Source organism: Rhinolophus sinicus, linkage group LG09 (assembly GCF_036562045.2).
Source record: "Rhinolophus sinicus isolate RSC01 linkage group LG09, ASM3656204v1, whole genome shotgun sequence".
NCBI classification, from domain to species: domain Eukaryota; kingdom Metazoa; phylum Chordata; class Mammalia; order Chiroptera; family Rhinolophidae; genus Rhinolophus; species Rhinolophus sinicus.
In genome coordinates, this window is record NC_133758.1 from 19,099,843 (window position 1) to 19,119,316 (window position 19,474).

At 38.0% G+C, this 19,474-nt stretch overlaps 1 protein-coding gene across 1 annotated transcript; it reads right to left on the reverse strand.

The window, feature by feature from the left end:
• Positions 1-1,511: 1,511 nt before the first annotated feature.
• SKA1 (spindle and kinetochore associated complex subunit 1) lies at positions 1,512-15,726 on the reverse strand. The gene is made up of 7 exons (XM_019721060.2): positions 15,569-15,726; positions 14,851-14,946; positions 11,922-12,046; positions 10,238-10,338; positions 7,216-7,353; positions 3,228-3,397; positions 1,512-1,818 (listed from the first exon to the last, which is right to left on the reverse strand). Exons 2-7 carry the CDS (start codon positions 14,933-14,935, stop codon positions 1,670-1,672), a joined length of 768 nt encoding a protein of 255 aa, XP_019576619.2. The 5' UTR covers positions 14,936-14,946; positions 15,569-15,726; the 3' UTR covers positions 1,512-1,669.
• Between the last annotated feature and the right edge of the window lie 3,748 nt (positions 15,727-19,474).

A 19,474-nucleotide genomic window follows, 5' to 3' on the forward strand; every position in this document is an offset into this window, starting at 1 on the left:
CTTGGACCACAAATTCTTTCAAAATTAGATTTTTTAAAATGCTATTTTCAAAATTAAATAAGTAGAACAAGCCTGTCATTTTGCTTGAAAATGAAGTTCAAGTAACAGAGATTCGTTCTTGTTTGAAAATTAATCTTTTTATTCTTTGAGGAATAGGATGTTACAAACCGTACACCTAAATTAATGTAACAAATTGATTACATGATAACAATTAAAATAGAGACTAACTGTTCACCTCAGTATCCATTCTACAAGAATTAAACAAACTTACAAGAACAGTTGTTCAACATAAGTTTCAGGAAGAAATATTTTAAAGAGAAAATGTTTTTCACAGGGGAAAATGATGCATAGAAAAATCAAGCAAGCCTTAAAACAAAGGATACTGCCATTACTTTTGATGAGAAGCGAGAATGAAAAATGAGACATACCTGCATCTAAATTAGGGAGAAAAGATAACAATAAATATGCAGTGCCCGTAATGTACGTACGTACTGTGGTCATCATGACCGTGTTAACGAGGCCACTGGGCCTGGTGAGACACTTTTTTCCTCTGCTACCAGGATCGGCCAGCCAAGCAGACACAGACATAGACTGTGACGGTCAACTTGACTGGCCGTGGCTGCCCAGGTGAAACATTATTTCTGGGTGGGTCGGTGAGAGTGTTTCCAGATGAGATTAGCATTTGAATCAGTGGACTCAGTAGACTACCCTCCTTAGGCTGGGTGGGCATCACCACTCAATCCGGTGAAGGCCTGAACAGAACAAAGGGTGGAGGAAGGAGGAATTCACCCCTTTTTTTTGCTTCCTGCTTCCTGCCTGCATGAGCTGAGACATCTCATCTACTCCTGCCCTCCGACTAGGATTCACACCATTGACTCCCCTGAGTTTTGACACTCAGATTGAATTACACCACTTTCCCTGGGTCTCCAGCTTGCAGACAGCATTCCAGGGACGTCCTAGTCTTCATAATCACGTCTCCTGTTCCATTTCTCTGGAGAACATGGACTAAAACGTAGATAAGACAGTCTCCCGAGTGCAGAAGAAAAACACAGCGAAATTTTTACAATCCAACCACTTATTTTTCACGACCACTCTCAACCCGTTTACACATTATTTTATCATCCTTTTCATCTCAATATACTTTTATTACAGTTCCATTGCAGTCGATGTTTATAGATTGCTTTGTACTGAATGCATTTCAGGTGAGCTGTTCCCTAACAACATGTGGGAAAGCCAAATAATCACATGGGTGGGCTGCCTCCAATTCTAGGCCTGTAGACTGAAATACCAGTCATGAAATGTAGACACTAACAATCTTTAATTCCAAAAAGCCTGGGTATCCTGACCTTACCTTCTTAACTTTTTCTTCCATTACCACCTATACATCTGTCTGACTGGGGTCTGCAGCATTGTCACTAAACACAAAAACTAAACATGAACATTTTTAGTTCCATTATATGCGTGGCACAGAGGCTCATATAGTAAGTGATTAAATATTTGCTGAAAGGAAGTCTATTTTAAAATATATATGCTTTATTTTAACGAAGTTTTATTTTTACAAGAAACAAGAGAAGCTAAACAAACTATATATAAAAAAATTACATGTAAGGAAACTACAGGAATAGCCTCTATACCCTATTGTTGGCTCGTTCAAAAGCTCCCCAGGGCCTCAGGTTATAACATATCGGATGAGTCCTCCCCCTCGGACCTCTGACAGCCTCCGGCAGTGTCGTAAGATATTCAGTATCATATGAAACCTCTTGTCAACTTTCAAAGCTGTGAATTCTTTGATGTCAGCTTCCACTATAAAATGATGACCTGAAAATAGAGATGTGAGTGCTAATTTTTATAAGGATAACTTTCCAGATGAGTTGTTAATACATAACATTGTGATTATGAATGGCATTGATCATTTTTACTATCATTATCCCACCAAAATGAGAACTGATATTCTTGCTAAAATAATAATTATTCTACCAGAGGGTAAGGAGGGCGGGCGGTAGTAGATGAGGGTAAAGGGTATCAAATATATGGTGATGGAAGGAGAACTGACTCTGGGTGGTGAACACACAAAACACACAATGGGATTTATAGGTGATGTAATACAGAATTGTACACCTGAAATCTATGTAACTTTATACTAACAATTGTCACCCCAGTAAACTTTAATTAAAAAAATTATTATTATTCTTTCAACTGAAGTTGCACGATGTTTACTGTAGCATTTCAGAAAGGTAACCCTGCTTATTCTATCACTAGCTATCTGTTGGTAGCTTTTGAACAATTCACTTTTCAAGAGACAATATGGGATAGTGGTTAAAAGAATGAAACCCTTAGCAGTTCTATCACTTACCGTGTTTCCCCGAAAATAAGACCTAGCTGGACCATCAGCTCTAATGCGTCTTTTGGAGCAAAAATTAATATAAGACCCAGTCTTTATTATATTATATTACCCAGTATTATATTATATTATATTATACTATACTATACTATACTATACTATACTATACTATACTATACTATATTATATTATATTATATTATATTATACCTGGTCTTATATTAAAATAAGACTGGGTCTTATACTAATTTTTGCTCCAAAAGACTCATTAGAGCTGATGGTCCGGCTAGGTCTTATTTTCGGGGAAACACGGTAATTGGCTGACCTTGGACAAGTAACTTCAGTTCTCTGACTAGTCTGCAAGCAGGGTGCTAACAGTACATACTTCCCAAGGATGTTGTGAGCGCTAAAGCTCTCAGTGCACAGTAAGTGCTGTATAAGCATGACCAGCTGTTAACGTTACCATTCTAATTCTGGGAACACTGGGTATAGTTCCATAATACACTCTAAAGCAGTGTTTCTCAGCTTTGGCACTACAGACATTTTGGGCTAGGTAATTCTTTTTTGTGGGAGCTGTCTTTGTGCTTTGTAGGGTTCTTTAGCAGCATCCCTGGTCTCTAACCACTAGATGCCAGTAGCACCCAACCCCAGTCGTAACAACCAAAAATGTCTCCAGAGATGACCACATGTTCTCTGGTGGGAAAATCGCCCCTGGTTGAGAACTGCCTCTCTAAATTTAGCATTTTCTAGAATTAGTTTCTAGAATTAGTTATGTTTCTCATGATTTAGTTACACTACAGTTGACATGTGAAATGTACATGCATGTATGTGTATATATATATATATATATATATATATATATATATATATATATGCTATCATTTTACCTTTGGTATCCTTTGTTTCTTCATCAATAAATCTGTGATAGAGATTTCTGGCCACAGAACTCATAGACTTTTTTGGTTGATGTAGGATCTTATATTTACCAAGTACTGCCTTGTTGATTTCTTTAATAACATCATTAATTTGACAATAGGTTAAGCGGCATTTCATGTACCTATAAATAAGTATATGATTAAATTTAAAAAAAATCATTATACAAAATATTTTCTTTGAAAAATGTTTATGATGACTTTCTACATTAACAAAGCTATTAGTACTTGTTATAAAAAAGGTTATATCAACGTTCAAATAAACCAGACATGTCTCAACAGCGGAAAAGTTACATAGAGACCACAACACATCAGTGCTTATCTTCCCTAGTTACATCTGGATGCCTACATCTTTATTCTCCACCTATAGAATTAAAATTAGAGTTTAAATATTACAGTTTAAAATAAGCTCTCAAATTCTGATTCAAATGGACTGACAGACGTTTAAACCATTTTACATGTTTGTGAGCAAGGGAAAGAAACATTTTAATTTTCATAAATTATGTAACTTACACCACTCCAGTTTTCTGCAAAAACTTACCTGTTCAGAGAAAGACAAAAAGGAGGAGAGAAAGATGAAGAACGAAGAAGACCACAACAAAGATGAGAAGGCTGATGAAGACAGAGGAGAGCCGTCGGTGCAGGGACCACCCAGGGGTGAGCGGGTTCCGAGCAAAGCTGCGAAGGCAGACGGAAGCCACGTGGAGCTATGCTCTTTTTTATTCCCCAGCTCACATCCCCTCCGAGCATTGTCTCTTTCACTTTACATCCCACTCTTTCAATCCGGAGCTCCTCCCACTCACCCAAGTCTTAGAATATGAAAATAGGAGGCTCTTGATTTTGACTGTGTACATACCAAAAACAAAACTTAATGATGTGCCTCAATTTTTCCCTTCAACAAAATGTGGATTTAATATGTTAACCTCTGTCCTTTGCCTCGGTTCAAACGGGAAGTTTTTTAAACAAAACTTCCTTCATATATTCACACAGAAAAAGCTGAGAACTATATGATTTCACTAATATGTGGGATATAAAACTGAAAGCAACGAAGGAACAAAACAAACAAAGAAACAAAAACTCATAGACACAGACAATAGTTTAGTGGTTACCAGAGGGTAAGGGGGCAGGGGGGTAATTGGGGTCAAATATATGGTGATGGAAGGAGAACTGACTCTGGGTGGTGAACACACAATGTGATATATAAATGATGTATTACAGAATTGTACACTTGAAACCTATGTAATTTTACTAACCATTGTCACCCCAATAATTTTAATTTAAAAAAAAGTCCTTAATATTAATACATAAATGTTTAATGGAAAATATTCATATTGACCAAAAAACATTCATCTTCATTATTCCCTTTTTTCTAAATTCATTTTTGCCAGTTTTTTTTTAAACCACAATTTCCACAAACTGTTGATACAATTTCACAGATCTACACAATGCAATTTACTTAAAGCAACTAAACTATGACCTTAATTTATTCAATACCCATCCCTCACCTCTGCCAGTATTTTCCACTTTATTTCCACCTTCAGTATTAATTTTTTAAAATAAATAATTAAATAAAAGCCCCACGCTTGGAATATATTCTCCCTTATCCTAAGCTTCTAATTTTTTATTCACTAAGTAACCCCTTAGTTTAAAAACGAATACTCTACCGTGACTCCTCTAATTTCCTTCCTCTATCTCTTCATGGAAGCATTTTCTAAAAACCTTCTACTTCAGACATTTGCTCTTCCCTTTAGTTTGGCCAATGAGCAACAATTTTAAAAACTGAATAGCATCAAACAGAATTTTCATGAAAATAAAGTTATCAATAAAGGAAATGACTGAATAACCAAAAAATTTAAAAAAATAAAAAGATCAAAGAGAAATGTCAGCCTCATTAGTAATCCCAGAATTGTAAAACAGCCAGATATTTTTCAAGTGGCTAATAAGTACATGAAAAGATGCTCAACATCATATGCCATTAGGAAACTGAAAACTAAAACAACGAGATACCATCATACACCTATTAGAATAGCTAAAATAGGAAAAACTAATAAAACTCACTGCAGGTGAGGATGTGAAGTAACAGGAATTCTCATTCATTGATGGGGAGAATGTAAAATGGCGTAGCCACTTTGGAAAAGTTTGGTAGTTTCTTACAAAATTAACATAGTCTTACCATACGATCCAGCAATCGCACTCTTAGGTATTTACCCAAATGAGCTGAAAACATATGTCCACACAAAAACCTGCACATGAATGCTGATAACAGCTTTATTCATAATTGCCCCAAACTGGAAGCAACCAAGATGTCCTTCAGTAGGTGAATGCATAAATAAACTGTGGTCCATCCAGACAACGGAATATTAGTCAGTGATAAAAAGAAATGAACTATCAAGCCATAGGAAGACATGCAAAGAATCTTAAATGCATATTACTAAGTGAAGAAGCCAGTCTGAAAAGGCTACATACTGTATTCCCCCTATATGACATCTGGGAAAGGCACAACTATGACAACACTAAAAAGATCAGTGGTAGCCTGGGGCTCTGGGGAAGAGATGAACAGGTGAAGCACGGGCACTTTTAGGGCAGTGAAACGATTCTGTATGATACTGTAATGGTGGACACATGACATTATGCATTTGTCCAAACCCATAGAATATACAACACAAAGAGTGAAACCTACTGTCAACTGTGGGCTTTAGTTAATAATGTATCGATATTGGCTTATCAGTTCTAACAAATGTGCCACACTAATGCAAATTAATAATAGGAGGAACTGTTTTCCGCTCTGAGAACACTCTGTACTATCTGCGCAATTTTTCTGTAAACCTAAAACTGTTCCAAGGGAGTTTATTAATTAAAAAAACAAACAGCAACAACTCTCAGGAAAGTAAAATAATTCCACCCTTTGCCCCAGGGTTTCTCCTCCTAGGTCTCTATCTCAAGGAAATAAGGAATTACAAAATAAATTTTTCTAAGAGCAATTTCACTGTTCCATTATTTCTAAGAATGAAGTCAATCCAAGTATTTAATAAAGGAATGCTTAAATAACTTATAGGGTCGCCATATGATGAACTATCATACAACTATTAAAATCTAAGTTTACAATACAGTAATAGTTAATGATGGGAAAATACCCATGGTAAAAAAGTAAGTAAATTGCATTTATAGTATAACTACATTGCTGTAATAGTAATCAGAAATAACCAATTATATATGTGAAATTAAATAAAATCTAGAAGAAAATTATTTGAGTGGTAGAATTACAGATGAGTTATTTTCTAACAAACATTTGCTAACAACATGTATTATAAAAAAGTAATGAAAAATGTAACAATATAAAGCCAAGAAGTTAAGCAAAGCCCTGGAATTAGGAGTTTAAAAACATGGATTTCCATAATTGGTTTCCCATTACTGTCATCTGTAAAGAGCAAAGGAGACCTCCCTCTGGGGGAGGTATCTTGTCTTATTCATCCCTGTATTTTTCTCATCAGTGACCCCGGACCCAGAATAGAGCACAGACTCAAATAAATGTGTGGCATAAGTTAAGGGATAAATGGAAAAACAAATACAACACCCTGCGTTCTAATTCTCAAATCTATACAACACACTTTCTTTAAAATTACATTGAAACTGAGGCTACTTCTAAAATGTAACTGAATAAATCTGTATCACAAAATGGTCCTGGAGAGGACTCCGCAATAAACGGACCCATCTCTAAATCTTTCTATGAAAAGAGGTTTTATAACTGAGTTAAAGACATGACTTTAAGCATTTTCAACAACAGATTTCCTGCATTTTCATAGTACAATGTAAAACTATTTCAGAAAAGATCAATATTTGAACATAGGATATTATGATGAATATAATCAAGCGTTATGATTTAAACAATCATGTATGTTGATTATTAAAGAGTTGAACGTTAAAAGTTATCTTAAATACTTACGCAGGAATGCCATTAAATTCATCAGAAGTTATAAATGGCATTTCTTTAATATTTCTTACTTCTTTAGGAGGCTTCTTTGTACATGCAGGTTCCTCAACTTTGACTGGTTCTTCAGAGTCAAGGTCGGATGCACTCACACTACGGAATTGAGATACACAGATGTTCAGGTAATTGTCAGAACGCTGCCGCATACTAGAAAGTTTTCCCAACTGAAAATAATCGGTATCAAACACATGATTCATCTGGTTATAATAATTTTATAGCCTACATTTTTCCTACCCTGACCCTTATTGTTCATGAAGATCTGAATAGTGAAGAGAATGCTGAGAAATGAAGCCCCCAAATCTTCAATCATATAGTTGTATTTCCCCAAAAATGGGGCCTATAGTACATATACCAAACATCTTCATCAGTTGTGCCACTGGCTCGTCCAAGTCAGTATGTGCAAAGTTGAACTGATCTTAACCTTTAATCAACTTCTCTTCCTCACTTCCCTATTTCCGGACATGAAAACATCAGTCATATACTTCTATTTTTCTAATTTATCCCGTTTGATTGCTAGCATCAGTCACAGATTCATCTGAGTTGCCAGCAATGTGCATGGGTCACCCTTGGATTCAGTCCTGCCCAATTTCTGGAGTCAGTGAGAAGCCTAATAGATGCATAGCTCCTAACCCACTAGCAAAGGAAGCCTAGAAATAGACTGCAGCTTCTAGGTTGTTTAACTGCCAGGGAAGGAATAGACCCCTGTTGCTGGCTGCAAGCCGCCATACTGGCTTGACTGCTCCAGAAAAGAAACGGGATCTGGGAAAGAGCAGAGCCAACCCAGGAGCAAGTGATGGGAACCCCAAGGAAGACAGGGAAGTGAGAACCCAAGATAGTAGCTGAGCAGACCCTGAGGGCCACCAGGCCGGATTGAGGAGACGGCCATGTTGTGGGTCGTCAAGATGAAGATGCCCAATGCTATGGTACCATCATCCCTACATGGGGCTCCGTGGTGAGCCTGGCTGATTCTTACCTGTACTTCCTTGTCTTGACCATGTGCTAAGTAAGGATCCTCCTGATTTCTCCTCCATGTCCTACTATATGTATCAGCTGAAAATAACCACTTCGATCTACAGAAAAGTTCTGCTTTGATCTAGCCCTGAAAGCTGAAACCAGGCCAGTGATTTGAGAAGAAAATTCCTATCCCCCAGGCCATATTCCTGCTGGATGTCCAATGTCCAGCCCACACCATATCCTTGGCAGTTATCCTATGATGACCTCTGTTCCTAGCATTCATTCATGACCTTGCCCACTAATTTTCTCTTCTTGTAGGGAAATTCCAAGGTCCTCTGAGCATGCCGGGGACTCTGCTGAGCTTCACTTCTTCTGGAGACCCCCAACTATCAGCAGTAATGTGACTCTTCCTACACAGAAAGGTTCATGCCTTCCTTTCGGTTTTTAAAATTTAAACAGTACTTTGTTTATGGAAACACACATGCAAAAGTGTGATTATCATAAAAGCTAGGATGATTACCTCTTTGACAGAGGGAGGGTCTGCAACAGAAGTGTTATAAGGTACAGGTAATGTCCTTTTTCTTAATCTGGTGGGTGGACACATTGTTTTATTATTATTCTTTAATTTGCATAAATAATACTTCAATCACTTTTCTGTACATATGATACGTTTTAAAAGTTACAACAATGAAGTCAGCCATGGAATGTTTTTACATACTCGGAGTCCCCTTCTAGAAATATAATTTTGGTGGCAAAGGACTGGAGAGATGAGGGTGAAGAAATACTGGAAAGACAAAACATGGGAGATCCCAAATCATAAAAGATACAAAAGATAGAAGATCGCATTCAGAGCCAGGCAATGAGAACGGAAGGCAGGGCAGGACAGACAAAACCCTGCAGAGGAAAAACGGACGGCTGAGGGTTATGAGAGAGTGAAACAGGTTGAAGGTGCCATCTGGCTGTCTAGATGATGGGAGGATGAGAGCAACAGGCACGGATGGGTGGGCAACAAGGAACCAGTGAGTTCAGCCAGACATGCAAAGCTGGATGACAGAACAGCTCATTCATCAAATTCCCAGGAGCAATTAGAACAGCAGAACTATATGTTATATCGAGGCTGAAGTTGGCTATTTGAGAGCATTAACAGTGGTGTTAGGCAAGAGTGAAGAAAACAGCGCTTTAGGAGACACCTGTAATTTAAAGGAGGTCTGAGAAATAGGTCTGAGGCAGCCAAGTCAGAGAAGTGATGAGACAACTAAGAAACCACAGTGGTGGTGCAAGTAACAGAATATCAAAAACGAGAAGGTGGACAACAAAATAAAACATGAAAAGAAAAATTAGGGCTGAAGAGGGATTTTTGACCTCCTGTGACCTTCAAGCAATCACTTTCATAAGTGTGGTAGTAATAATGGCCAGAAGGCAGGTCTGTTCACTGACAGTAGTTTGAGGGGGAAAGCAGAGCTAAGTGTTTTTTCGTTCTTTTGGTTATTTTTAGGATTAGAAGCTCATTAAGCTTATTTTTACCCTAAGGTAGTGGTTCTCAAGGGTCAGGGGAGATTTTGCCCCCCAGAGGACATATGGCCATGTCTGGAGACATTTTTCATTGTCAAACTAGGCGGGGGATGGGGGATAGAGGAGGTGGGGGGTGCCACTGATATCTAGTCAGTAGAGATGAGGGATGCTACTAAACAGCCTATTCTCACAACATAGAATTCCCTGGCCTAACGTGTCAATAGAGCCGAGGGTGACAAACTCTGCTCTAAGGGAAAGAAATGAGAAAAAGTGGAAAAAAAGAGCCTAGAGGAGACTCACCCTTGGGAAAGAGGGGTGACATTTTCCTTAGACAGTAGGATAAGGAAACTGGTAAAGATAGGGGGAAACATTATTTCTAGCATAAGTGACAAAAAAACTGCTCATCACTAACAAAACTGTTTAAGCACAGGAAAAAGCAAAAAAGATTTGAGGTACTTGTTTTAATAGTTTTATAAGTCCAGATAGCAAGAATAATTATCAATACACTTACCAGTTCTGGGTTCTCGGTGTTACTTGAGGCAAATGGGGAGGAATGTTTTCTTTGAGATGTTCCATATCTTTATAATCTTCTTCAAGAGATTCACAGAGTTCCTAAAATTTAAAAAATGCTCACAAATAAGCATCTGTTCTCCCTGTGTGTTTTAAGATGTTATAAAGTGCATGAAAAACTGAGAGCCACATTCACAATTGTGAGTGTTCAGAATGCAGAATGGGTCAAAAAGCATTGGATGCAGCAATATTTTTAAAAAGAGCCCTTTGGTTTCTAGAACTGTTTTTGGATGGCAATATATTTTTCTCTACTGGATTTTTTTCAGAGAACAATTGTTATAATCACATTACAACAGGCAGGACTGACATTTAAGTCTTTCTAAAATACTTTAACCTTGGGAAGCCACTAAAAAATATATGAAAGATTTATGTTTGCCATTCTGGTAAACCGCTTTTGTTGATTTAGCACACGGTTCCCCAGTGTTATCAGTACAACAGCACCGGAGTAATAATAACGCAAGCCTGGAATGAAAACATGAGGTGCTGCTCGGAACGACTTCTCCCGCTGACACGCATATAGTCCAGCTTAACGAAAATTTCTACTGGATCATCATCATTTGTTTTCATTTTGTTTTTATTTAACTTTCACTAGAACTTGAGGCTATGAACTCCTGTAAATAGGAAAAATACTCTGCCCCTTTGGATTCCTGTCAACTGATTCTCCATCATAACGTACACAAAAATTCCAAACAGCCTTCAGTTCTGAGTTGAACATTCTCTGGACCCATACCTAACCCTGAGCATTGTTGGGCAGGTTAGAACTGAAATCAATATTGGTTTCTGTTTTGAATTTATAGGACATCTTTCTTTTAAAGAGCAGCACAATGTTCATAGATACTAATTTCATTTCAACTAATAGTAGGGTAGGCATAATCATGTCGATTCTGTAGCTGAAAAATCGTTACAGACCTTACGGATTATAAGGTTGAAAGGGTCTGTAGAGACCACGTTCTTCAATCCCATTGAATACATCAATGGCTCTAAGACCATGATGGAGTAATGGTACTGACTGAGTATTTTACTATCAGGAAGTATACAAGCACTTTGTCAGCTGAAGTCAATTAGAACACTCATCTAGAGGAAACCATGCCTGTGGATAAGGCTCAAGTTTCTCTTTACTTAAGAATTTTTATATTACATTTTATAGAAATTGAGAAATGCAGAATAGAAGGGACCTAAGAAAAATAGTTCAGCATGACCCATTATTTTGCAAATGAGGACCCTCAGATCCCAAGAAGTGAAATGGCTTTCTCCGCACAGCAGAGGGTGCTGAGGGCAGCCAGGGTGAGAATCCACATCACCTCATCCCAGGGCAGGTATTTGTTCCACATCACTCTACCAGGGTATCATTTGTGTAAATTAAACCTACCAAGAATTATTTAGGAAATCCTCCCTTTTAGTAAAGTTCAATTCCATTGGCTACCAGCATGAAAAAAACAACAAAAAAACTTGTGGAGTTCTGGAGTCCCTTATGCTGGGAAAATAAAACACAAATAACACTTTATACCATTAATAATAATTCACAAAGTTAAAAATGAAATAAACTTACAGAACCCTTATGAATTCCTGCTGATTAGGGAATTTGAATTTATTGCCTTTTTGTTTCTTCACTAGAAAAACATTACCTTGAGTGAAGTGTTAGTTTGTTCTTGATACTGAATTTCCAATTCCAATTTATTTAGAAGTTCATTTACTGTTATGATCTCATCTCCTATTTTATTTAGCACAGTCTTCAGGTTAGGTTCTTGACCTGTTAATAAACAAAGATAAAATGGAAAATAAAGGGTATAGAAAAGCAGTAACATTCATGTGCTCAACTGAACTCTTGGAACAGAGCTTTACCGTAGAGAGACACTTAGAGGTAGAGAAAGAACTATTGTTTTAGGCCCTAGGACCTGCCTCCATGGATAACCCTAAAATCTCATTTCTAAGTACTAGTATAGAAAAGAAGGGAGAGGTTAAATACAAAGTGTCTCCTGAATTTCTGGCAAATTCCTCCACTGTAATAGAACACCTAGAAATGCTAGATAAAAATAAACACCCTTCTGCAAGTATAGCTGAGCTTTCATGAGAATAAGGTAAATTCCCAAGGGTTCAAACCTGAAGAGAGAACCACAGACTGGGCACTATGTGTGAGGTGATGCTGCCGCAGCCTCATCTGGGAGGTTTGAAGGGAAACTGGAGAGAGGTTGTCAGTCTCAGCAACCTAATATATTTGGTTTTAATGGCGATCAGAGCCAAGGTTTTGCGACTTCAAAGCACAGGGTGTTGGAAGTGAGAATCCCAAATGAAGGCAGGACCCCTGTTCATGGAATACATTTTCAGTGAAAGTGTAAACCTAAAAATTCTAATCACTGGCCAGGGAGATATAAGCTTGTGTTTCGGACTGGTCCTCAGGTGTGTGTGGGAGGTGGAGGAAGAGTTGCACTTCAGAATTTGTAATAGAGGTTTGGGATTCATATTTACACTATCTACATTATTAACGACTCCTAAGTGGAGAAAGTAACATAAAAAGTCACAGGCGGGTGGTAACCTTGGGTGCCTGACGGAAACAAACACCAGAGTTTATAAAGTAGCACGCTCTCATACTCCTAACCCCACCTTCTGGCTCCTCTCTCTAGCTTCATAAATTTGAGGATGGGAAAACCAGTCTCCTCCTCTCTAGAAATAAAACAAGTAATAAAAAAAAATTTTTTTTAAGGGCAGATCAAAAGTACAAAGCATCCTCATAATTAAATCTTTCTATCTTCACTTCTAGCAACCAAACAAGGAAAACGCAGAAGTAAAAGCACCATTTGACCATGTCTGTAAATTATGGAGGCAGGAGAATGAAATAGAAGCTCCTGAAGTCAGAGACCTCAGCACCTACCTAAAGATTACTGAGAAGACAAGTGAAAAAGTACATATAAGATGGGTTGGCATTGTGTCTGGAACCTAGCAAAGCACTCAGTAAAAGTAAACTACTATTCCTCATCATCATGAGAAACAGTGTATTATTCTACCTAATACAGCAATGCTAATTGCATTTGACACTAGGTTCATAACAACTAAAACAAATTAGTAAGTAAATGAGAGTATTGACGTCTCTACTAAGATTGATTTCAGGGGGTTAAATAACTAGTTGGGTCCACTGGTATTTCAAGTAACTTTTAGTCACCTAAATTTTAGGGCCTTTTTTACGGATTTATAATAATGTAACAGTTGAGCAAATTCACCACTTTTGATAGTAGTGAGCTAGTCAATTACAGCAGCCAAACAAAGAGAGGCAAACAAATTACTGGGCTTTATTAAATAGACTATGGAGCCAAACAGATAAAATTATTCTCCCCACATACAAATGATGGTTACCCAGCATATTGTAATCTAATAGGTCAGGCTGCTTTGTCCATGCTTTGGTGGGGTCAGTTGAATTCAAGGTGTGATAGTTCTACAGGTCTCCAAATTATATCTTTTTATCCAAGAGTAACCACGCCTTCAGAAAGAGAATCTTATTTAGAATTAATAGAAACAAGAGTAATTATTAAAAATCTAAATGTCCTTTTAAGATTTCTCAATAATAGAGGCACAGAAGTAGAGCACTAGACTGGGAATCAGGACACAGCAACTGTAGCCCCAACAGACTACGCATGAGCTGGGGGACCTGGCAAGTCACCTGACTTCTGAGTCTTGGTTTCCTCATGTGTGAGATGAGGAGAATGGTGGAGATGAATCCAGTCTCTTCGGCTTTACCTTTCCACAGAGGATGTTAACCACAAATTATAAAATGGATGAGACTCCTTTATTAGAGGTTCTCAACAAGAGATGGAAAATATCAATGTGCCTAGGAGGACATGCGTAATTCGAACGGGCATTCCAACATTATAATTCCATATTTGAAAATTTTTTATCAATTCATAATATAAACTACAGTAAAAGTTCAACACAATCTTCAAAGCAGATGGAATGCTGGCTATCAATAAATCTTTAGCTCTCCTAGATAGGGTAGGGAGCACCTCATATTTGTAAACATTTTCCCAGACTTGACAAGGATCATTTATTTCTTTGCACTTTCATTGCGTCATCCTCTTTCAGCACCTAAAATATTTTGGAAGATAGTTACAACCTACAATTTTCTGGCTGTTTAAAAAACTGATTTCAATTTCAATTAGGTGTTTTCTAGTTATATATAGTGATATGCGTCCCCTAGAGCTGGCTATCAAATGGGTTACGAGCTACTTCTACTACGCTAGGTCTCTTCCACTTTTGTTTTTACCCCTTATCTTTTAGTATCTCCATTTGGTTCTAGAACCACAAATGCCATATAACCTTCATATCTTACTACTGTGTCTTGTGTTTCTCAGAAAAACATAATACATCTAATTATCATCCAGGTTATGGTTCAATGTGACTTACTCTTTAGTATTCTCTGCAATATTCAAAATATTGACATCAGACTACTTTAAAAAAATCACTATTTGAAACTTAAAATTATATTTCTAGGATACATTCAGTTAACCAGCCATATAATTCAAAATGTATTGTGTATGTACAATGTCAGTGAAATGTGCTACTTACCACAGCTCCTTAATGACAGAATTTTTTTAATATTGCCAATCTTTTCATTAATATGAGCAGATATTTGTTCCAGATCTGAGGCCATCCTTTAAGCCTCTGAAGAAAAAAAATATAAACACATTTACCAAAAAAGAAAAGTCAAATTTCTGTTCACTTTCAAAATCCAAGAATGGTTATTATCCAGTAGATCACATCTCCTTCAAAATACAAAACTCAAGAGCAATTTCTTTCTTTCAATTCTACAAAATTCAGTTTCTAACCAAAGTCTAGTACTGACTTGTCTTAGAGCCTTATGTAGTCAATGCATCCCAAACCAGGGTACAGGGAATAAGCCTGTTATCACTTCTTTAAGGATTTAGGGGACAAAATAAACTATTTATATATAAAGACAACGTTGATATTTTCTTTACAAACGCAACTCACACACAAATTTTAAGGAAAAAATACAGTAAGTGCAAAGACACGAGTCCAGGTGAGCATTTCCCCTCTACTGTGGAGGACTGGGGGGGCTTTACTGTTTGGGGTCGATAAAGTGGCAGAGGCCTGAAGGGAAGGAAAGCGATCAGTTACTGTGCACTCCGAGGACAGGTGAAAACACCTAAAGCACCCATTCCCGCTATCCTGGCAAGCGGAGGAATTCAGGACCTGCATCTCCGCCCCGCCCAGGCAATGCCTTCCGCTTGCTTCCCAGGGCAGGATCCCAGCTCCAGACTCCTACCTTTGCGCGGGTCGGGAAGCAAAGAGCCCACTCGGGGCCGAGTCGCGAGCCACGCAAACCCTGGTCTCGGCCAGAAGCCTGGGATCGCGAGACACCCCTCCCGGAACGAAATTCAAACTGCCCGCCGGGATACGGGCTCGCGCAGGCGCACACAGGCGCTCTCGGGACGCTGGCTGAGACCGCCCGAGTTCCCGCGTCTTCCGGGACCACAGCTGGGCGGGGCAGGGGCAGGACTGGGGCGAGGCTCGGTCGGCTTCGCAGCAAAAGGCTACCTGAACCGGTGCTCCTCCTACGCCGTCCCGTCACGGGTCATCTCAGGCAGTCGCCCGTCCTGGTCGATGCCCAGCCAGGAGTGAAGCGCTCCGGGGATCACATGGAGAGCTACACCGGTAGGTCTCCAAATCAGAATCACCAGGGGCAGCCTTTACAAGTTCCAATGCGTAGGCCGTACCCCAAATCAGTGCAATCAGGCACTCTGGAAGTGGGGCCCAAGCCTTAATATTTTTTAAAACACCTCAGATAGTTCCCAAAAGCAGCCACTTCTGTGGGCTACAAGATCTGGCTTCGAGGAATTTACAGTCTTTGTAAGGGCAAATACAAATTTACAGTAAGAAAAACTTTAATTCTCCCTGTTGAACCAAAGGGGAAAGTATCCCAGAGCCGGTGTGGCAGCTCCACAGTCATCAAGTATCCAGGTTCCTTTCATCTTTTGGTGCCACCTTTCAAAAAGCATCATGCATTCTGACCTTCAGGTTGCCTGTGGTGCAAGATGACCCTGCTAATTTCTCCCTCAGGTGTTTGTCCCAGGCGGCAGAAAGAGGAAGAGGCAAGGGTAACAGGCTCACCTGTCAGCTGAGCTGGCATCTCGAAAGTTTTCCTGGAAGCCACACCCAATGGCTTCTATCTGCTTTTCATTGGACACTCACATCTACGAGGGAGACTGAAAAAAAAAATCATTAAAAAATAGTTAACCTGCACGGTTAACATTGCATCCTCAACAATATATGGGGTTCAGTTTGTAAGGGAAAATGAGAGCATAGATTCTGGGTAGGCAATAGTAGCCTAAGCCATTTCTACTTATTACTTAAAAAAATTTTTATTATGGAAATCAAACCCATAAAGTTAGAAAGAATAGTATAATGAACCCCATGCCCAATCCATCACTCAGTTTCAACCATTATTAACTTATTGCAAATCTTGCTTCATCTGTACCTTCTCTCCTACTGGAATATTTTGAAGCAAATCTTAAGCACAGTATCTTTTCATCTAAAAATATTTCCATACTTATCTCCTAAACATAGAAACTCTTTAAAGTATACCATATTAGTATTATTAGGGGTAAATATTTTAACAATTATTCCTGAGTAACAAATATCCAGTCAATGTTCAATTTCCCCTGAAAAAATATTTCTGTTAAAAACAGTTGGTTTCTTTGAATTAGAATCCAGACAAGATTTAAACTCTGTTATTTGGTTGCTACATTTTTTAAGTCTCTTAAACTTATATAGAGCTAAATTCCGTTAGCAGGAACAAAGTCTTTCATTATGGGACTAAATGTAAGGCTCAAAATGTCAATATTTTAGGGAAAATAATACAGTAATAGAAATTCACCACTCAGCATCTAGGACAAACATTATAAGATTATTTCCCATGAAAAAATAAACAGGAAGAAGAGAGCATAAAGGCACTAAATACAAGGGGGGGGGAATGTGGGAAAAATACAGAAATAAGCAATTGGATCACGCTGCTCACTTCATATTTCTTTCTAGGACTGGTTTATTTGTCAGGACTCCTTTCATTGCGATGACAGAAACGCCATTCAAACTGACTTAAGCAAGCAAAAACAAAACAAAACAGACTTTATTGTCTTATAAAACGTAAAGTATGTGTTGTGTGTGCGTGTGCGTGTCTAGTTACAATTGGACATAGGTACTCAAATGTACTATTAGGAAGCCATCTCCATCTCTCAGTTCTGCATTCCTCTTTGTTGATTCCATTCTCAGGCTGTCATTTCCCCATGGTGACTTCTGGTACCTCCAAACTTATATAGGTTAGCAGTCAGTTCTTGCTTTCCTAGGAGATATAGGAAAAGCCCCAGGATTGCAGCTCATTGGCCTGACTTGAGCCGCTCCTACACCAATCTATCTATTCAGAGGGATGGAATGGTCTGATTGAGTAGACACCCTGGAGCTGGAGGCCAGATCACCTCTACCCAAAACTGGAGGACTCAGACTAAAATAGAGGTGGTTTCTAAAAGGAAAATCTAACTGCTTTTATGAGACGAAGGAGACAGAGAGATGTGTTGGGGGGAGGTAAAAATGAAACAAAAACAAAGACATATCTTCTTCAGGGTTATAACCACATATATACAAAAGGGAAAAAATGAAAACACTAAGATGTAAGAAATTGCTAAACTGTTCCTTGCAGAAATATGAGCAAGAGTAAAAATAATATAAACTCTGGTCTTCAGGGGAAAATAATAACATCAGTTAATATTTATTGGATACTTACTCTAATCCAGGTATTTTACATGTGTTATCCTGTTTAATCTTTGTATAATAATAAACTTATGAATACTTACAATTATTTTTTCTTTTTTTCATTTATTTATTTTGACATGCAATATTATTTTATATTAATTTCAGGTGTACAGCATAGTGGTTTGACATTCATATAATTTAAGAAGTGATCCCTCTGATAGTCTAGTACCCACTTGGCACTATGCATAGTTAACACTTAAAATCATGATCTGCACTTTACAGATGAGGAAACTGAGATTTATAATTAACTCGCACAAATCAAAAAATGCCAAATCCCCTCAGAGCCTGTCCCCCTCACCAGGATGCTCTACTTCTCAGAAATAAGGGGTCATTTGCTCCCATATTTTGTCTTTCTGAGCCTGAAGTTTTCCATTATTGTTTAAGTCCCCGTGTCATGGATATTACATGACTAACTCTAGATTACTTATGAACTCCAAGTTTTTGACACCCAACTGACTTTGACAGAAAAGACTTTATTTGTACTTTTAGTATCTCTCTTTTTCTTGAAGCTAGGTGTCAAGTTTAACTTCTGGATGTACACAAGTCAGAATTAACTACGTGCCTATTATAAAATAATGATCAATGATTAAGCAGCTGGACTCTGCGTTTCTGGGCAGCTTGGGAAATATTTATTTTTCTGGTTTTGAGCAATGACTAGTGACCAGTTGGTTCAATAAGTCTGAGGACAGTTCGTAGCTCTCTGGTGCTGACTGGTCTTTACAACGCCCCCTCTAAGAGATGGGGCCCATTCTGAGATGCCTCACTGATCACATGGGATAGGTCTGACCCTTTGGGGAGTCATAACATTCAAGGCAGATTATGTTTTTCCATTTCCTACTAAACTACACTCCTTTGGCTTGTTCTTAAAAGCTACTTTTCAAAGTTATTTTAAAATTAAAATCCAAGGCATTTACTTGTAATACGGTTCTCACAGGGATTATTTCTCAATTCTCATTAGCTGTTATAGCAGTGGAGGGGAATCATCCCAGAAAATTAAACTTGCGTTTACAATGTCTCATACCCTAAAATGATTTATAGCTCTGGTGGATATATATATATATATATATATATATATATATATATATATATATATATATATATATATATATATATACACATATATGTGTGTGTGTATATATGTGTGTGTGTGTGTGTGTGTGTGTGTGTGTGTATATATATATATATATATATATATATCCAGAAAGGAAAGGATAAAAGAAAAAAACTTACACTTTTCCCCTAGTACTCTCTCATTTTATTGAGTTTTTATCTGGTGTACAATTTTCTAGTGTTATAGTCAGAGCATCAATATGTGTGCCACCAGGCTCCCTTAAAGGCCCAGAGGTGTGTTGTATGATTAGAGGCA

Excerpts from the sequence above, each read along its gene's own strand:
- SKA1 (XM_019721060.2), bottom strand. The coding sequence starts at position 14,935 with ATGGCCTCAGATCTGGAACAAATATCTGCTCATATTAATGAAAAGATT. Across the intron at positions 10,339-11,921 it reads AAACTAACACTTCACTCAAG|GAACTCTGTGAATCTCTTGA; the intron begins GTAATGTTTTTC and ends TTTAAATTTTAG. Across the intron at positions 3,398-7,215 it reads GAATTTAATGGCATTCCTGC|GTACATGAAATGCCGCTTAA; the intron begins GTAAGTATTTAA and ends ACTTATTTATAG.